This window comes from Montipora capricornis, chromosome 2 (genome assembly GCF_036669925.1).
Source record: "Montipora capricornis isolate CH-2021 chromosome 2, ASM3666992v2, whole genome shotgun sequence".
NCBI classification, from domain to species: Eukaryota; Metazoa; Cnidaria; class Anthozoa; order Scleractinia; family Acroporidae; genus Montipora; species Montipora capricornis.
In genome coordinates, this window is record NC_090884.1 from 17,499,505 (window position 1) to 17,520,390 (window position 20,886).

Sequence of the window (20,886 nt, forward strand, 5' to 3'; positions counted from 1 at the left end):
GTAATCTTTTTTTTTACCATTGCTGGAACATAAAGAGTGTCGTTTCCATTAAGAGAATCATTTGTTAGTCTTAGAACAATTGTTTCCCTTTTATGGTAAGCATTACTCAGATTCTTTTTTTGATTATCTGAAAGTCTTACGTTGATTTCATGAAGTTCAGTCATATAATATATGTTATATAATTCCAGTTACAAAACATATACAAATAAATAGGAGTTATTGACTTGATTTCATATTACTATTTCATTTGTGGGCTTATACTATAACCAGTTCATTTCCGACTTTGTCAATGACCACTGTTTCTTCATATAAAACGATAGCATGTACGTTGAAAGGACTGTCGCCAGCACTATTAGCGTTGAATTTATACCTAAAAATCAACTGTTTGCGATCTCTTGTTACTTTCTCTGCCTGATATGACAGATCGAAACAGATTAGTGAGTATAAACTATTGTAATTAGCTAGATTCAACTGCTTTCCGGTGTTGTAATCATTTTTTCTCATTGCATAAGACATTAAATCGTTGAAGATTCTTACTTTACTTTCAGAATCATATTCAGCTTCGGGATAAAAGACACCATTACCATATTCTAGACGACATGTTGTCAAATAACTACCATTCCCACGATCGGCATTTATATTAAATGTATCGAATTCATATGGATTTGTCGCCGGATTCCTTGTTTTAGCTCGTTGTAGGTATACAAAAATTGATTTGACATTGTCAATACTAGAAGAAATCTGGAAGAATCCACTACCATGCCTCGCACTTGACATTTGGTACATTTCTCTGAGATACGTCCATTTATCCTGTTTCAAAAAAGAACCAATGAACTTGTCATACAGACTGTCCTTTGGAGTCAGTTTTGGAACCCATAGTAGAAATCTGTCAATGACAACCCTTCCATCATCAACTGCGTCAAGTTTTTGAAGTAGTTCTCTGTCATCCGGTAGCTTTAAAGTAAATTCAAGCTGCATTGGTACCAGCATCTTACCCTCCAACTCTTCAAAAAAACTGTAACGATTGAGAGGTATGATTCTATTGACATCAAAATTCCCCGTTGTTAAAAGTCGTCTAGCCTCAAATCCTGCATTCTGATTAGCATTAGCTATCTGATGACTTGTATCCAAGTACCAAAGACTATTTTTGGCTACTGAGCGACTAAAATCGTCACTATATTCGAGGAGGTTTTTGACAAAAACGACCTTGTGTAAATTATCAGTGTCATACACAATTTTACCAGCGCTTTTAATCATCATATGAGAAATCAATGAATGAGATCCATTGATAACTGTTATACGATCTGCACCATAGGCTGTACCATCAGCCAATTTTTGTACCTGAAACTGAATTTCAAAATAAGCATTGTACCAATCATAAAAACTCGATCGATCATTGATTGTAAATGTATATCCATTTTTCTCCTGATGTTGATTATTGGCTGGGGCTCTAATTACATCATCAAGTTGGAAACGCACTAACTCATTTCTTTGTAAAAATTCACTTGTTCTAAAAGCCATTTATACTATTACATTATATAATTTTGCTGTCATGTTGTTTATTTGAAGACTCTACGCCTTCTACCAGATCCTGATATCAATCTATTGAGGATCATATCAGTACTTTCATGTTGCTCTTTAATAGGTGATGATGGAACAATTGCTTTTTGTCCTTTTCTCAAATTTGCCTATTTTTTCATTATTAGGTCTCCTGACCTCTCTGATACCGCCTTACGTAGGCGCTCACCTGCATGGGAAACCCCTGATTCTAATGCCTTCTTTGCTATTGGCTTAGCAAATTTCTTGAAAACAGATGATGCCACACTCTTTAACGGTTTAAAAATATTATCAACGATAAGTCCAGACCCTTTGTGTTGATATACAAATCTACCAAGTTTTGGATGATAAAACCTCTTGAATTCATACGGTTTCATTTATACTTTTATGTTACATTATTCTATGCTTTTCAAAATTAGTGAAAAAGCTGTATCCGCTCCATTTAGATTCAGTAATCTTCTTTTTCCATCTGTTACCCACATTCTGATTGATGAAATTGTAATTTTATTAACTGGATTAAATGTAACTCGTCGTGGTTCGAGGGTGAAGGAGTAACTTGGAGTTAGTACATTGGTTGAGAATGAATAAATGATGTCTGTTTCTTTGCCGTCTACAAGCGATTTGTTAATCAAATCACAATGAACATTGAGTATGTCTGTGTCTTGACTGAGATTTGGCAATTTAGGTCCAATATGCGTTCCACTTGCCAATATCTTTTTGTCAAAACCTATTAGGTCATTAAAATTACTTGCTCTTAAATCAAGTTGGTAATTTGCAGCTAATGTAACCGTGACCCTAAATGTTGTATTGTCGAATTCAAGAGTGATTGGAAACGTATCACCAGTTTTCGTTACATTTTTTATGTATGTGTGGAAATCTGTATAATTCCATACACCGGCTGGAAGTGTAATGTTTTTAAAAGTTAAACCATTACCTGAGCTATATTTAATTAATTGATTTTTGTATCCAGCATTGACATTGAACCAAGTGAATGACATGTTGATGACTCTGTTAAGACCAATAACATATTGCTTATTATTGTCTAGAATTATAGGTCTGGTAAAATATGTTGTAAAATCTTCTGGTTTATTATTCCCTTGATTTTTTACACTATAAGATGATAAAACTATCTCTCGTTGCATTATATAATGAAGTTACATTAAATTTTGAAATATTGTTTGTATAATTTACCATATTGTGATCTATTGATTGTCGACATTTTTAATAATGTGTCCAATATAGAAACACACATATTTCGCATGTCAATGCTGGTATTACCTGCTAATATCTCACCAACAATTAAATCTAATTTTTTTATAAGTTCTTTCGGTTTGTTGAAAAATATAACATTGCCACCTTTTTGTTTTTTCATACCAGAACCTTTGATTGTTTCGATTTTATTTTCATAATGTTTGATGTATTCATTCAAAGCAAATCGTGTGTTGCCTATTCTTTTGTTTTGAAATTGCCTATCAGCTTCAGAAATCAAACCACTATTGTATTGTTTTGTAACATTCGCTTCATAGGCATTTAATTGTTTCCTTTTTAATTTAGCATCTTTCAAAATCTTATTAAGATAGGTCTTAGTCTTTTTAGGTGTCATTTCTGGTTGATTCATAATTTCGAATACCAATATCATCCAATGTCTCATTAACCATATCTTCATCATCTAATGCATAATCTATCTCATCGTCGTAATCATATTCTGGTGGCAATTCTGGTTCTTCAGGAAAGTACTGAGGATCAACATAAATCTCCTTTTTTCCTTCCAGAAGATCTTGTAAAGATTGTTCATATGTTGGTGGCATTGGTACCAGTTGTTTTTCTTGCTGTGGTAAAACAGGTCGTTCAAATATATCATCTAAACCCATGTCCTCAACTTCATCCTCTATATCAATGCCGTAATCTGGAACTTTTCCTTTCTTCAGTGGTCGTTTTTTCCTTGGCATCCTTAAAACCTGATTGCCATCAAAAACCTCATCTAATTTACTTGTAATTGGTTTAAATACTTTTGAAAATCCCTGTTGACTGGTCTGCTGAGCAATATTATGTTTTGTAATTGCATTATGGACATAATTGATCTTATCCCCCAATTCAGATTTACTCTTTGCGAGTTCTTTCCACCTAAGCAAACTCATTTTTGTTATATTATTACGTTACATAAAATGGAAATCATATATAAAAAATAACGTTTAACACTGTGTTATACACCATGTTATACACCATGTTATTGAAATAATATACCCATGTAATATGATAATACCGAATTATGATACAGACGATAAAGTCACATCTAATTTTAAACAAATATATGATTTTATGCCTGATCGATGCTTCCGCATGCTCATTTGCCGACCTTCTGGTTCGGGAAAAACAAATACACTTATGCATATGATTTACAATTTATTGTACTTTGATAAAATATACCTTTATGCAAAAAACTTAGAGCAGTCAAAGTATCAGAATCTCATGGATAAGTTCAAACCAATAAGTGATGAAGCTGGTTATGATGTTATTGAAGCAAGCAATGATAAAATCATTCCTGTAAACGATCTTGATAGTGAAAATCAGAAATTGGTAATATTTGACGATTTTGTATGTGATAGAAACCAAAAGCCATTAGTTGACTATTTTATTCAGGGAAGACATAAAAATTGCAGTGTTATTTATCTCAGTCAATCATATTATAAAACTCCAAAAGATGTCAGATTAAACTGCTCACATTTTGCTATTTATGAATTTCCAAGCAACAACGAAAAATCGCTTATTTGCAGAGAAAACAATGTATCAAAACAATTATACGAAAAAGCAACTGGTGACCCTTACAGCTTCATATATATCGATAAGCCACGGAAATTTACAACAATGAACTTTAATGGAACAATATAACCCATATATATATGAGTTACTCAAACGGCAAATTACCTGAAGAAACAATATCGCATGATAAAATTATTGAAATAGTAAAAGGATTACCTGGTGTCGGTTTTAAACTTACCGATGATGGTGATTATGATATTCAAAATAAAAAATTGAGAAATGTTGCTTCACCACAAACAAATAACGATGCAACTACAAAGAGTTATGTTGATACTGAGGTTTCAGGATGTTTGAAGAAGGATGGATCAGACAAAATGGAAGGTTTACTTAATATGGATGGAGCTAGGATTCAAAACGTGGGAGCAGGTAGACATAATACAGCTGATGCACTTACACATATACAACTCGAAGCCTTTTATTTAGATCTAAATACCAACACTGGGGATATAGAGGTGCAGAATCCGATCGATTTTACGAGTTGTCATCTGGACTAACAAACCTTTGAATGGTGTTTACAAATTGATCATAGGCAACCATATTCGTTCTGGCACTGCTTCAAATGTGAATGGATTAGTTTACCACGTTAATACCACTTACCACAATGTAAACAGAATATTGATTGAAACCGTTGACAGCGTAAGAAAAAGGTTTTTTTACACCATATATTACAGACCCTATAATTTCTAAAAATATCTAATCGAAATATATATATGGCATTGTATGTTGAAGATAAAAACGGAGACTTCGTTCTTGACGACAACGGTAATAAAATCGAATATACTGTCGAATATACCGATATTGATGTATTTACGACTGCCACACTCGATTTTTCTGTGAATTCTGATGGTCATGCAGAAACCGGCAAAAATCTCATCGTAAAGCCTGCTACGGCAGATAACCATGTTGTTGTCAAATCACAGGTCGGTAGCATTGTTAGAGATTCATTTCTCGATCTTTGGGTATCTGAATATCTTCGAATGTATGCAAATTGCGTATATCAGATAGACAGATCAGATGGTCAAAATGTGAAGATTGATTCAAGCAGAAAGGTAGAAACTATATATGACAAAAGCAATGAGGAAAGTGATGCCACTCAAACAGATTCATCTAAAAGACCTACCTTATGCACAAAAGCTGAAAAACATAATGGTCGATATTTCCTGAAATTTAATGGTACACAGAAAATGATATCTCAGGTTAATCTGAATAATGACGCAGTCAATGTTTTCGTTGTCTATAAATTAGATTCAAGAGGTCCGTCACAAAATTTTTGGAATATTGCTCTTTTTGGACACGATAATGGGGGGTTTGACAAATTCATAGCTTATTCTGGTTCAAATCTAGTGGTATCTGGAGCTGATTCTGCAAATAATTGTGTTTATCTTGGTCCTGCTGCTTCTCTTCAGAGTTTCTCGAAACTAGATGATTATAGCGAGAATGATTTGGGTGAACTTAACAAATGGCACTGTTTATCAGTACATTGGAATAACAAATCTTCGCCTAAAACTGAAAAAAGTAAGATTTACTGGAAGATATTACATATTGGTGATTTTACAGGTGACAACCTTACAGGAAACAGTACAACTGTTTTTGGTGGTCTGAATCCCACAACAGATATAGCTCCTCTTAGAGGAAATATAGCCTTTTTCGGTGTATATTTGGATTTTATCCTAGATGAAAAAACGATATTAGACCATCATACCGTTCTGATGCAAAGATACAATATAACGTAATATATATATGTATATCAATTCATTGCTTGAATATGTGACATACAATTTTGAAAAAAACAAAGGAAAAACATCCAAACATTGACGATAAAATATTAAAATCAGCACTTGTTTATAGATACCTGCATTTTTATCATCTGGAAAGAGATATATCTAAAAATAAGATTCTTGAACTCAATAATGGTGAAATGGGTCTTCTTGGACCAGGTAGTGGCTGTCTAACATGGTTACTTGAAAAGATCTTCGGTTGGATTAATATATTAAATTCACATAGTGTATTACATGATGCTTCCGGGAGGTTTTATGACCACCATAAGCTCGGTAGAGGTTACACTTATGCTATTTCAGAAAAATACACAACTAAACTGATTAAAAGATCACCTTTTTGTGGTCAAGTCAGTGGTATACTATATTGTCTATGCAGACGATTAACAATCTAAGCTATAATTATGACTGACAAACGAAAAAAAAATATTTGACTGGAATCATATTTCAGATTCACTGACTGAAGATCAGGTTGATGAACTAAAGAGCTATTATAAAACATATCACAGAAAACAATGGTGCTTCAAGCAAGCTTTAAAAAGATACAAAAACTTCAAACTAATTGGGAATTCTGTTTCTATTCTGACAGGCACAGGAGGCATTATTGCTGCTGTAGTAACCCATGGTATAGCTTTAGTCGGTATATCAACAGCTGCTATACTGATCAAAAGTTACATGGGTTATCAATCATTAGACATAAAAATTCAAAATTGTACATATGCATACCAATCATATGGACATCTTCTAATAAATTTAAAAGACATGATGAGAAGTGGCGATTTTCAACCATCAATTTACAATGAAATGAAAAATATAGACGATTTTGTCACTGATGTATGTCCTAATGTAGACAAATTTCTTTCTAATGTAAGGATTTCTCTCCAATACAGTTCATACTTTTCAAGATCAAGTATTTTTAAAAAAAAGTTGATGTTAATCATACGCTTTCTATCATCAACGTTGACATGCCTGATAACCTTTCCAATTTCTTCAAAAATCTTCATTATTTTGTTTTTGTGTTTGACTGTAATCTGGAAATTATTTTTCACAGCTATATTATTTATTATGTTTTCTATATGATATTTTCTTACATACACTGATTTACGTCGAAATTCATGTTTATTCTGATGAAATTCGACAAATTCTATAAGTGGTTTACAGCCATTAACTGTCCCACATTTTTTACAAACTAGCATATTGTTGTCATTCACTATATCAGGTTGACTGCAGCATTGCTCAATTTCTTTCGTATGTTTACCTATTTCTTTATTACAATAAGAACAAATGATTTCTTCCATGTGTACAAGTTCTTCATGTATTTCTTTACAACTAATTATACTATTATATCAGATATTAATTTTATACAACAAAAATATATAGATATCCAAAAATACTAGATCATAAATACGAAATCAATAATTGGTAGCCGAAAATACGAGATCAAAAATATGAAACCATAATATGAAAAAACATATAGATTACCAAAAATACGAGATCAAAAGTTGGAAGCCATTATATGGAAAGTAGTATAGAGTTGGGTTTGGTAACAGATCAAAAAATGATCTGGTACCCCCAACTCCTATACTACTAATGTTTGCCATGTAAAAATGGTCTAATTTTATTTCACTGTTTCTATCACGTGAACAAAGTATCCTTACTGCATACTTTACGTCTGCGAAGAAAGGAATTGTTTCCCATTATAAGTGGAACATCCTCGCTACAAGAAGACCTTTTAATACACATAATCCTACAAGCTGCATCAAGTTGAATGAGTCGTGAAAGACGCTGAATGCAATTGAAGTAAATCCAGTGGATCACGAAAATTTCAAGAATGAAGTCAGAAAAGGTTGCTCTTCTCTTCATAACCATTTTTGTCCTGTCTCTCGTGCACGAAGCTCATTGTATTGCAGCTAGCTATCCGCCAAAAAAGAAATCGGTAAGGCAATAATTACACTTGCTTAAAAGTTGTTTACTGTTGAAATTAGCTCAGTGCTAATCATGAAGGCCGCGGACTGAACCATGTTGAAGACTCTTTATTGCATGGACCTTTCAAGTTGTATGGGTCATTTTCAGAAAGTCTTCCATGGTCTAATTTTATTTCATTGTTTCTATATAGGCCCTGTTTATACGTCGCATTAGAGACGAATTTAATTCACACGAATTTAATTCCAGCAATTTTCTTCGACAGTAAAGCGACGTATAAAACGAACTGAATTGCTCCTGTTAAATTATATTCGTCCAGACGTTTTATCCGTGTGCCCCAGACGGATACAACGTCTGAAATGCGTGTCGGTTTTATACGTCGCTTTTCAGTCGCGTCTAAGTAAATGCATACATTATTTTTCGACGACATAAATTATTCCACCGGCTAATTTTGAACCCACGCTCACAGTTTTCATGTGCATGGCATGCATGAGGGGAGAAGAGTTCCCGCGAAAATAGAAAACATGGCGACTGCTGGAGCCCTTTTCCGAAAAACGTTGAGTCAGACTTGTTGGTCATGCGAGGCTAAAACGAAATACAGTTGTATTTCATGTGAAAGACCTGTATGTGTTCGTTTGGAATGCTCTGTGGCAGAACTGGATGAAGAGGCGGAGGGATGGGAGCCGGGAAAGCGAGTTGGTTACTGTCTTCTTTGTGCAAGAATTTATACACGAACATCCACTCCTCGTAGCCCAGAAGCATCTATCTTGGCAAATTTGGTAGATGAAACATCTTCGCGATCAAAACTGAATGATCAAGGTTCAGATTTAAGCAGTGACAGCGAGGAAAAGGAGCCACAAGTCCCCAACAAAAAACGCAGAAAGCAGAATGAGGATGGTCATGGCGAGAGCCCCGAGGAAACCGCGGTAAAAGGGAAGAAGCGTGGTAGAAAAGCAACGTGGTTGGAGATCCAGATGACTGACATGGTAAACATAATCGTCAATGACGAGAACATTCTTCGGAAGCTGGTTTTCACGAAAATCAAGAAAGCATACAACATAGAGGCTTATCAGTCTGTGTTAAATAAATTGAACGAAGAATATGAAGATTCATTCCCGTTCACAGTAGAGCAGATGAGAACCAAGTTTAAATGGTGTGTAGCCACGTGCAAGAGGATCTGTCTTACTGTAAAGACAGCAAGTGGAGTGAAGAGGCTGACTGATGAGAAAGGATATGGGAAGTGGTTCGACCTACTCTACCCTATAGTAAAGTCACGTGATTCATGTCAGCCTGAGCAAGCTCGTGAACCTTTAGCCAATGAGAGTAGTGCCAAAGAAATCATCGAGCATGGGAGCAGTGATTGCAGTCCCGTCGAAGATAGTACAAAGGAGCCCCCTGAGAAGAGCATGTTTGTACCAGTTAAGAGGAAGGGTAGAAAACATAAATCAGACCAAATTGCATCAACTGTAGATTTAATAAGATCTGTAATTGAAAATGACCCAACAAAACAGAACTTGGAAAGCATTCATGAGGAGATGAAACTAGCAAGAGAACAAGAGAAAAGGTATTTATGTCGACACTTTTCCCCGGCCTTGATATAAAATATTGCTAATTAGAGCAAGCCGTGCACTTTGCAAGTGGTCGCACTAAGTTTGCTGGGACATGGAAACCTCAAAAAACACAACTACAAACATGTTGGCGTTATTCGGCCACCAACGTGGCTATTTATTATATCATCAACGAAATCAATAAAAACAGCAGTAAATTAAAGCCAGGTTCAGCAAAGGTGGGGCGAGAAAAAACGCCAAGGCCACAGAAATGTGGCAGCCCCACCAAGACCACGCAAAGACGATACTTGTCAACGCGAATAGCTAATGTGCTCACGGCCGGAGCAGCCCATGTCTGAACTACAGCCGCAAGCGAGAGTGTATAAGCGAACTCGCACTCTAAAATTTAAAAAAGTATGTATTATAGGCGAAAAGAGAAATTACAACTAAATGGCACGTATATAGCAGCCCATGACTGAACCATAACATTGCCAACCAGGAGGGAAAAATGATAATGGCAGAGAAAACAGATGTACCACTGAAAAGTCACTGCGGAAGAGAACAATCAAATGTACTGACTCGCTGATAGCAGCCCATCCCTGAACTACCAAGGCGCCAATGAAAAGCTAACGATGATTGACTGTTAAGAAGGATGTGATAATTATATTAAGCCCCGGGGTAATTTTACAGGGCACGTAGCAGCCCATGCGTGAACTACGTAAGGCGTATAAATGACAGATTAAACAATAGAGCTACTAACTACGAACTTAATTTGCAAGCAAACGCTCTGGGCGGATGTAAACCTTAAAGGCATCGGACTTCCAGCGGCCAAGAGTGCGAATTTGTGAATCAGAGAATCCTTTTTCAGCCGCATGCGATGCAGCTCCGATTCGAAAACTGTGACCTTTGTACCGACGGGTATCAAGGCCACAGAATGACAAGCAACGTTGCAACTCAGTATTGAATTGATCGGCCGTAATCGGTGCCAAATTTAAATGACAGAAAAGCGTACCGGTGTGATTTCCCCTCAGTACGAGATAATCTAAAATGGCCTGCACGGGACAAAACTGCGCGGGGCAGTCTTCTCGTGATATTAATGTCTCAAAAGGGCGGTTGTTGACGTTGTGTTTGTATTCGGAAATTACCAGCTTGAGGAAATGAGCTTTGCCGTCGGAAATTAAAAATCGCAAAGCGCAAAATTGAAGAACGGTGGAAACTGACTTAGCACTATTGGCTGCTAGTTCGCCGATGCGGAAAAACCCATAAAAGGCTAAAAGGAACATAGCTCTGTAGAGCGTTCGTTGAAAAGCCGAAGAGTTGGTGAATCGAAGACACCTTACAAGTTCGTGCAAGACCGGGCGGGTGACTGACAGACGAATATCACTCTTGCGACGGCGGCTCACCGCGGTCAACAGCTTTTGAATAAGAAAAGATTTCGTGGGGTCGGCAAAACTTTTAAGCTTGTGTACGTAACTGAGTGCGGAGATGTACGATGCTAGAGTTGACGGCGCCAATTGGCGGGCCGATAGATAAGAGATAAACAGAGCCAGCATGTTTAGACTCAAAGGAAGTTGGGCGCTTGAGGTTTTTTGTAAAAACGGTGAGCGAAATCTTGGAAAACCGCCCAAGCCCGTTGATAAAGTTTGCGAGAGCCCGGTTTTAATGCCGAACTGAGAAGATCCCTCAAATTAGCGGCCAATTCTCCGGTAGAAGGTTCGTCGGGACCGAAGTGGGAAATATTAAGTGAACGCCACGATCCAGGCCACGCGCCATAAAACCAATGAGAACCAAAAACCGCGCCATAACCTTTTGAGCCCGCTGCATCGGTGAATAGTTGCAGCGTGGCTGATGTTTCCCAGCGATCGGATAAGAAAAAGGCCCTACCATTAAAATTGTCTAAAAAAGTAAGCCACAGCTTGATGTCATGCCTAGCGTCCTTATTTAAACGGATATGATGATATGCCTTTTTGACACCTTTGGTAAGGTCAATAAGGCGACGAAGGAAGGCGCGGCCTGGAACTACGAGAGAACACGCAAAATTTAAAAGACCGATAAGGGACTGAAGCTCCCGAAGGGTAACTGTTCGACGTTTGTGAAATTGATGAAGCAACGTGCGACATTTTTGAAGCTTATCAGGTGGTAATCTAGACTCTTGAGAAATAGAGTCAAGAGTAATACCCGCGAATTCAAGTGTCGTCCTCGGCTGCACTGTCTTTTCCTGAGCACTCCGAGATAATCGCGCAGGCGGAGAAAATTCGCCAAATCGGCCTCGCATTTCTCAGCAGAAGGGGCCACGAATAAAAAATCATCTAGAATGTGTAAGACGGCTGATGCTCTTAATTTATGCAACGATAGCCACTCCAAAGGAGTGCTAAAGGTTTCAAAAATGGCGCACGAAGATGAACAACCCATCGGGAGACAGCGATCGAAATAATATTTGTCCGCCCATTTTATCCCAAGCAACGAATAGTCTTGAGGATGTATAGGGATGATACGAAAGGCCGATTTTATGTCGGTTTTTGCCATGAAGCAGCCAACCCCCAAACGCTGAACAATTTTCACTGCCTGATTTATGGTGGCGTAATGAACAGTAGAACAGTCGTCGGGAATGCTAGCGCTATCATTAACCGAAAAACCCGAGGGATAGGATAAGTGTTGAATTAAGCGAACCTCGTTTGGTGTCTTTTTGGGAACTATGCCAATGGGCGAGGTGCGAAAATCAGGAAAGGGAGCGTTGGTTAAAGGTCCAAACAATCCTGCCAGCATCAATTTTCTTTTGCAATTTAGACAGGACCAAATCCGGGTTTTGTAGGGCGCTTTTCAGATTAGGAGACTCGAACGGGGCGCGATTGCCAATAAATTGTATGCGAAAACCATAACGAAAGCCATGGACCAAATATCTAGTCAAGTTAGACACATAATCCTGGAGCAAAAAATTCAAGCCGATCCACCTTTACGGGCGTGACCGGTGTGCTGAGCAGAATTGAGGACGCCGGATATTCCTGATTTAGGGGGACCGTGGCGAGTATGGTTCCCGGACGCGGAACAGTGACTTGCGGGGTGTTTTGCCCCGCATTTGTAGCAGATATGCTCGTAATTGCAGCCAGTACAGGTTTTCCCGGCATGAAATGAACAACAAGTACCCTTGGGAAAGGTGCGTGAACGAGAACGGGGTCGATTGTCATGGGTTTGGTTAGCAGGTATTTTCCCGCGGGAATTCACCATCGCCCTGAGCCATAGTTCCCAGTGAATTTGATCCCATGGGTGTTGCTCTAGCTCAGAAAACGAAATTGCTCGTCGTAGAAAAGCCACTCACCCGACGTAAAGGCAATATCGCGCACTACTTCACAATACTTCATTAATTTTGGAGCATCCTGGGGCGGCCTTTCTACATAAATTGCTACAAAAGTATTGAAGGCAGTTATCCACTGGGTAATGGTCTGCACCTTTTTAGAGGACTGCACGGGCTCTAGATGGAGACGGTTCTGTGAGGAAATAGTATTCCCCGGCGAGAGTGATAGTGCGAACTTTTCAGTCGGGGGCCCAACGCCTAACAGCGCCCCAAAGTCTACATATTCGATTTGCCAAATCTTGGCTTTGATCTTAGCACTCACGCGTGATCCCAGGGAAATTGCGATGCTGGTAAATAATTGGCGGGGCCCATCTTCGGTCCCAGACAAGGTGCAAGATTCAAGCGTACCTGAGACTCCCGTGGGCGCCGTTACCTCGTCGTCCAGCAGCCGAGTGCATTGGACACACCTAACCTACTCGGTGGTCGAAAGGATTGTACACCCGTATGGCTTCTGTAATTAGCTCACAATAAAAAACAACCAAAGCCGGTATAACAAATAACATCGGGCACACTGTGCCATCAGGCGGATATCCGCACATGATATAAGAAGTTGTGAACAGCGTGGAATGCTGCAGCCAAAAAGTCAGCAACGTGTAATCCCAACTGAAGCTGATTCATTAAAATTAGATATTCATCGGCTTCGTGAACATAAACCGCAAGGAACTGGCGAACAAATAGCAAATCTTTTCAATGATGAGAGATTGCGATTGGTTAAATGCTTTCATTGTGTAGGGAATGTAGGCATCTTAACACGGCCCCTCTGAGGCTCCTAAAAAGTCGATAATGGCCGCGCGAGTTTAAATGAACGCCATCGCTGGAATAAAGGCTAACCTTGGTATTCCAAAAACCCCTGTGCCTCCAATAGAAGAAGTACGGGAGTGGCTCTAGCAAGACCTTCAAGTACTTGACTAAATCGCGAACGCGTTTATTATACATAGAGCTCGATTCTCGATAGAACCGTTTGGCAAACGCAAACACGTTTGACCTGAAAGCGGTCATGAAGCAAAGTGACTAAATCCTCAATAGCAGAAGCTATCGACAACGGGTCAGCGTGTAGGAGATCGTTCGATCCCAGCTGTAAAATGACAATCTGGGGCAGAAAAGATTCAACCATCGGTAAATCAAAGGCACGTGCCTTTGCAAAAGGTCTACCGCCAACACCATGCCATTTAATTTCGCAGGCTTCGACAATGAGAAAATTGGCGTTAAGGTCTGGATGAGAGGCAATAAAGCCCTTTAAACGGCGGATAAAGGAGTGGCCAACAATCAATACCAGTGGTGGAGCCATGCCAAACGTTTAGGGAGAAAAGATCCCCTTTAAAAAAGAACTTAAGCAGCATACAACTAGCCTGAAAAATCTTGATAATCCAAGTTTAGTCCGTGAAGGAACAGCTAAGAGCGCCAGTCACGAAGATTGCAATCCCTTAACTAGACCTATCCTTACTCCGCCCTTATCTATGATTGGCTCATTTTTCTGGCTGAATGCATCTATTGACCCAAGGAGATCAAAGTCGACGACATAAATAGCATCATTCCTTACAATAATAATGCCCCTTTTGGACATACTGTTGGGTTCAGGTCAGCAACCCTTCCAACAGTATCAACATCACGGTGCATATAGCAGCACACCTATGTTTTCCAACAATGGTGTGCCTGGAAACCAAACTCAGACAGGGATTATGTACCCCCCTGAGACTGCTGATGGTTTCACTCAATACTTTTATTGACTCTGGTTTTCTGACATTTGCATGTTTGAGAATCTGTTGAACAAAAACTGCAAGATCCATTTTTTTGTTGCATTTTCTACTTGGTTTAGGCTTATTTTGATAATAATCTTCTCATGAAAACAGTGGTTTTGGAGAGTAAATACTCCCTAAACAACATTGGAGGTCTTTGTTCATATGTTTCAGTTTGATTCATTAACAAACATCTGTTGCAAAGTTGACATTTTAAAGAACTCAAAATAGTTATAAAGCTACAATAAAGTTTGGCTAACATACAGTGTACCCATGTTTGTTTCCTAAGTCCTTGTCAAACGGTAGACATGTCGTAGGTAAAATCTGTTCTCAGGTTAAACTGGAGTTTCCTTTGTTTCTCATCCCAAATTATTCATGATCATGAGTAATTAGAGTTAGGAGACAAAGGAAATTCTGACTCAACCTAGGTTAAAAATGGGTTTACATATAAGAACAGGTTTAATCTACAACAGACACACCATACCAACTGTCATGATTTTACTGTCATTGCTTTCAGATTTCTGTGAAACCACACACTATTTATTCATCAAAGTATAATCACCCTTACTCAGACGTCCCGTGGAACAATTCCTCATACAGGTTGTTAATAATATACTTAAGGGTAATATGCTTAAAATGTTTGTACATTATTTCACCGTAAATTGAAAATTCAACTTTCAAAAATACCATATTTTTTTTTGCCCTTCCCATATTTTGCATGAGCATTGTTTTCAATTTCTCGTGGGCTGTAAACTCTCACCAGATGCTGTAAGTTATATAGAAAACATTGCTTATACAAAGTTATGGAGGTAAAAAAGAGTATTATGGTACTTCTTGAAAATGCCCTATACTCAAATGGCTTAATTCAGTGTTTCAACAAGTGTAACAACATGTTGACAATCATGATGTGTTGCATACTTTTTAGTGGGAGTCCCACCCCCTCATTGAAGAATGCTCCCTTTATTTCATAACTATATCAAGCAAACTCCCTTGCCAATAAAAAATCCCCACTTGGCAAAAAGCAAAAATTTAAAAGCAAATCAAAGACACTTTTCAGGTTGAACAGTTGATTAGTTATATGCTGTAACTTTTTAGCTCCTTCTGAAAATCTAGTAAAAACAGAAAAGTTAGTGCTGACAGATTACTGCTCTTCTTTCTCTTCCCAAAATTTGTCGAGAAGTGCTTTTCTTATCTCTTCTGCATCGACTCTTCAGCTGGCCAAAAGCCCTTTCTGATACCATCCTTGCCCTGCTGAGGCGGTAGTTAAAATAGTGCTGTTCAGCACTCAGAACAGCATTGGAGTAAGGTTTCATCAACCAAATACGAAAAGGGAAAGCTGAATCCCCTAGAATCAAAGGATAAATGTCTGTTCCTTGAATGTTCTGTGATATTTCGGGGATCACTTTCTTTTCCGTGATATCACTCCATAGCTGTGTAGACTGAAAAATAATCGAGTCATGTGAGTTACCTGGAAAACCTACGCTGACCCACATGAATCTTGCTGCAGCATCGACAATGGCCATCATAACAATTGAGAAAAAGTTTTTAAAGTTATGGTACTCTTTGCAAGCTTCCTCTCCACTAGGTGGGCACTGAATTGGGATGCGGACACCATCAATTGCTCCCCAACACCAAGGAAATTGCCAAAGCTGGTTCATGTCTACCATGACTTCTGTAAAATCCTGTTCAGAAGTTGGGAAATGATTTGTCACTGCCTTCTTCCATAAGTTTTTAACGATTGCCTCGCAGACTTCCTTAACAATGACATGGATAGTTGCTAGCCCAACGCCAAACAATTTTGCTATTGTGTACAGGTAATCACCCCTCCCAAGCCGATAAAGACATATTGCTAATCTACACTCTGGAGAAATTGGCATTTGAGTCAGCTGATCCTTTGTGATATCCTGCCTGATATTCTCTAGTATATAGCAAAACGTTTGGCGCGTCACACGAAAGGTTTTCTTGAATCTTGAATTGTCATAAGTTGACCACACCATTTCTCACCACCCAGCATTTCCCTCACACCTTCGGATACTACGAAAACGTTCCTCTTCTTCTTCTCCCACTTGCTGCCGTAATAAACATAATAAAGCTAGCAGTCGAAGCCTGAATTTTCGTCTTACTGCTACTCGTGTTGCCATCTGAAAAGACAAATTCCTACGCCTTCGCCTCTCTGAACGCCACCATGTTTTTTTTGGAAGTTCTCCGCTGATAAAAGTCAATGGAGGCACAAAACGACATCGAAAATTATATTCGACGTCTAAAATGAACTGACATTCAATTTCGTCTCCCAGACGAAAAAAATTCATGAATTAAATACGTGTCATTAAATGCGACGTATAAACAGGGCCTATCACGTGAACAAAATAAACCTTACTTCATACTTTACGTCTGCGAAGAAAGGAATTGTCTCCCATTATAAGTGGAACATCCTCGCTACAAGAAGACCTTTTAATATACATAATCCTACAAGCTGCATCAAGTTGAATGAGTCGTGAAAGACGCTGAATACAATTGAAGTAAATCCAGTGGATCACGACAATTTCAAGAATGAAGTCAGAAAAGGTTGCTCTTCTCTTCATAACCATTTTTGTTAAAAATGAAATCGGTAAGGCAATAATTACACTTGCTTAAAAGTTTTTTACTGTTGAAATTAGCTCAGTGCTGATCATGACGGCCGCGGACTGAACAATGTTGTATGAGTCATTTTCAGAAAGTCTTCCATTTTGAATTGACCAAGTCTAAGTGCACTTCTTCGTCACCATAATTTCATCATAAGATACATGGTTTTTGCTTGACTGCATGGACCAGTGTGAAAATAGCGTGTTTAAATGTGTTACGAACTTCCACGCCGTGAACGCACAGTTGAGATGTCCACCGGTTGAGCAAGTCAATTGGGTTGCGAGCTTTGTCAAAAGCGATAGTTTTTAGTATTATTTTGCTTCAGACAGTGGTTCAAAATGTGTAAAATGACGGAAGGACGAATTTAATTGGAATTAAATTCGCCTGAGATAGCGCGACGTACAAACTAGACCTAAATTGGTCTTTTTAAGCGGTACGTTTGTGGACGGTAAATTACTTTGAACTTGTCCCGTTATTAAGCCATTCTTTTGGCTGTGTCAAAAAAGAAATGATGTGTCCAAAATGAAATGTTTGCCCTGTAAAAATGGCTAATTTTATTTCATTGTTTCTATCACGTGAACAAAGTATCCTTACTGCATACTTTACGTCTGCGAAGAAAGGAATTGTTTCCCATTATAAGTGGAACATCCTCGCTACAAGAAGACCTTTTAATATACATAATCCTACGAGCTGCATCAAGTTGAATGAGTCGTGAAAGACGCTGAATACAATTGAAGTAAATCCAGTGGATAACGAAAATTTCAAGAATGAAGTCAGAAAAGGTTGCTCTTCTCCTTATAACCATTTTTGTCCTGTCTCTCATGCACGAAGCTCATTGTATAACAGCTAGCTATCCGCTAAAAAAGAAATCGGTAAGGCAATAATTACACTTGCTTAAAAATTTTTTACTGTTGAAATTAGCTCAGTGCTGATCATGAAGGCCGCGGACTGAACCATGTTGAAGACTCTTTATTGCATGGACCTTTCAAGTTGTATGGGTTATTTTCAGAAAGTCTTCCAGTTTGAATTGACCAAGTCTAAGTGCACTTCTTCGTCACCATAATTTCACCATAAGATACATGGTTTTTGCTTGTCTGTATGGACCAGTGTGAAAATAGCGTGTTTAAATGTGTTACGAACTTCCACGCCGTGAACGCACAATTGAGATGTCCACCGGTTGAGCAAGTCAATTGGGTTGCGAGCTTTGTCAAAAGCGATAGTTTTTAGTATTATTTTGCATCAGACAATGGTTCCAAATGTGTAAAATGTCCATCAGATTGAGCTGCAAAAGTAAAGGGACATCGCTTTCTGTCTACATGCGACTTTAATAACGGCTACTTTTACAGCAGTAAAAATATAATCGCATGTTCAGCCGCCGATTTCAATGAATCATAGAGCTGATATATATGCTTGCTTTTGCAGAAAGGAGTGGTAGAGGAACGTCGCCGGAGTGTCTGCGCTGTGGCAAGGAACTTGGGCTGTGATTTGACCCACAAGAGGAACCAAGATACTAATTACGTGAACTGAATCCACCAGACCGTTCATCAGTTAACCGTGACCATGAACCTGCAACGGATAAGAAAGCGTAGCTTACAAACAAAACTATGTAAAGAATGTAGATCACGAGAAATAAAAGAATAATTTCAGTGTCGTTGAATATGGTGGAAGCAGAGGATTGCTGCATTCCTTGTTTAATTGCGTGTTTTTGTCCGTACCTTAGACTTGCCACAAGTCGACCTCACGAGAATCCCAGGAGAAAATGTCTTTTGAGAGCGAAACATAATTTTTCGTACGCGAAGTAGATGCGCGAGCGACGAAGTCGCGAGAGGTCGACCTTCGTCCGCAAGCTATCTCCATGGGACGGCCCATGAGACGAAGGACTTTTGAAAGTCTATCCTTAGCTCAAACTAGACTTTCCCCCGAAAAAAAAATATTGCTTTAGAAAATAAATTTGCGCAGCCACATTCACTTGTAACTTCCCGCAGCGCTTAGTGTTTGGTCGCGTTCTTCATTTGCTATGAAACCCCAAATCGTACTGTATCAAGGGTTATCTTTACCGTTCAAATTCAAAATTCGATTACTGCAACACACGGGATGAAGCCACCCCCTCGCCTTACCTTGTTTCAGGAACCTTTCTCAAACTTTTTTGGAGGCAAAAATATCACAATGAGTGGCCCTATGATAACCTTTTTGTCAGCTCGTGTCAATAAACTCCTGTCGTTGTATGTTGCAATTGAACGGATGGCAAAATGACACAAACGCATTACGTTCCTGAGATACTCTATGGTATTTAGGCCTGAATTTCTTTCTTTGAGGGCACGAAGCAGTGTGGGAAGAGAAATTATTAAGAGAAGGAAAAGAAAAGCGGGATATCCAACGAGAAATAAAGAGAACAAACGTACCGCAACGTTAACAAGGCAGGTTTGTCACATCTAAAGAGGAAATTACGGGGAATAGATCTTTGGAATGGTTAGAGAGGCGTGGGTTAAAGAGTGAAACGGAAGGTTTGATAATGGCGGTGCAAGAACAGACAATAAGAACGAGAGCATCAGAAAAGTTATTGACAAGGATGAGACTGACAGTGGTCTCAAAATATGTGCTGAAAGAGACGAAACGCTTTCCCACGTTGTTTCGGAATCAGGTAACAAACTAGAGCAGAAGGAATAAAAGAACTGGAGGCAGCCATTGTGGGTTGCTCTGCAATTTATGCAAAAAACAATATCTTTAAAATTTACAGTTACTGAAAAGTGGTCCGATCACAAAGTCGAAAAAGTGCTTAAAAGTGACGAGATGAAGATCCATTGCGACAAAGTCTTGGAACACTCCAGACCGGACTCCGGTTGTGCTAAGTAAAACCCGACGAGAATACACCAGGGTCGGCTAGAAAGAACAGGAGAAGATAGAAAAGTATAAAGAACTTAAATATGAGATCAAGACAATATGACAATCAAAAAGGGAGAGTCACTCCGGTTGTAATTGGAGCGCTTAGAACAGCGAGTAGGAGCTTTGACAATGCGATGGAAGTCGTGGAAATTAGCCAAAGTTTCCCGTTACATTACAGAAAGCTTGTTTCCTTGGGAACGCAAGAATTCTAAGAGGACCATCGCATCGATGGTGAATTGAAATTGTCAATTGATTCTAATGTGGAATGGTAACCGTGGGAACATCTTATCAAGGAATATTTGACTCAGTTTTGTTGCAGGCTTTCCAGAATGGTGTGCAGCCTCGGGATTTTATAATACGGTGGGCAACCCTTGCGTTGAATCTGCAAAATATCCACAAAGGATGGAAACTACTCACATGCAAAGCAATAAGTTAAGACTTTTTATATAATTATCTTTTAAAACCTTTTATCGGGATTTCCATACAAATCCTTGTATTTTTGTCTGCTACGTTGGCTTTCCCTACACTGAACTTGGGGTACATACATACATACATACATACATACATACATACATACATACATACATACATACATACATACATACATACATACATACATACATACATACATACATACATACATACATACATACATACATACATACATACAT

General features: G+C 38.5%; 1 protein-coding gene across 1 annotated transcript; it reads right to left on the reverse strand.

The window, feature by feature from the left end:
- Nucleotides 1-15,837: 15,837 nt before the first annotated feature.
- LOC138035185 (uncharacterized) lies at nt 15,838-16,707 on the reverse strand. The gene has a single exon (XM_068882010.1). The coding sequence runs from the start codon at nt 16,705-16,707 to the stop codon at nt 15,838-15,840; it is 870 nt and encodes a 289-aa protein (XP_068738111.1).
- Nucleotides 16,708-20,886: the final 4,179 nt, after the last annotated feature.

Excerpts from the sequence above, each read along its gene's own strand:
- LOC138035185 (XM_068882010.1), bottom strand. The coding sequence starts at position 16,707 with ATGGTGTGGTCAACTTATGACAATTCAAGATTCAAGAAAACCTTTCGT.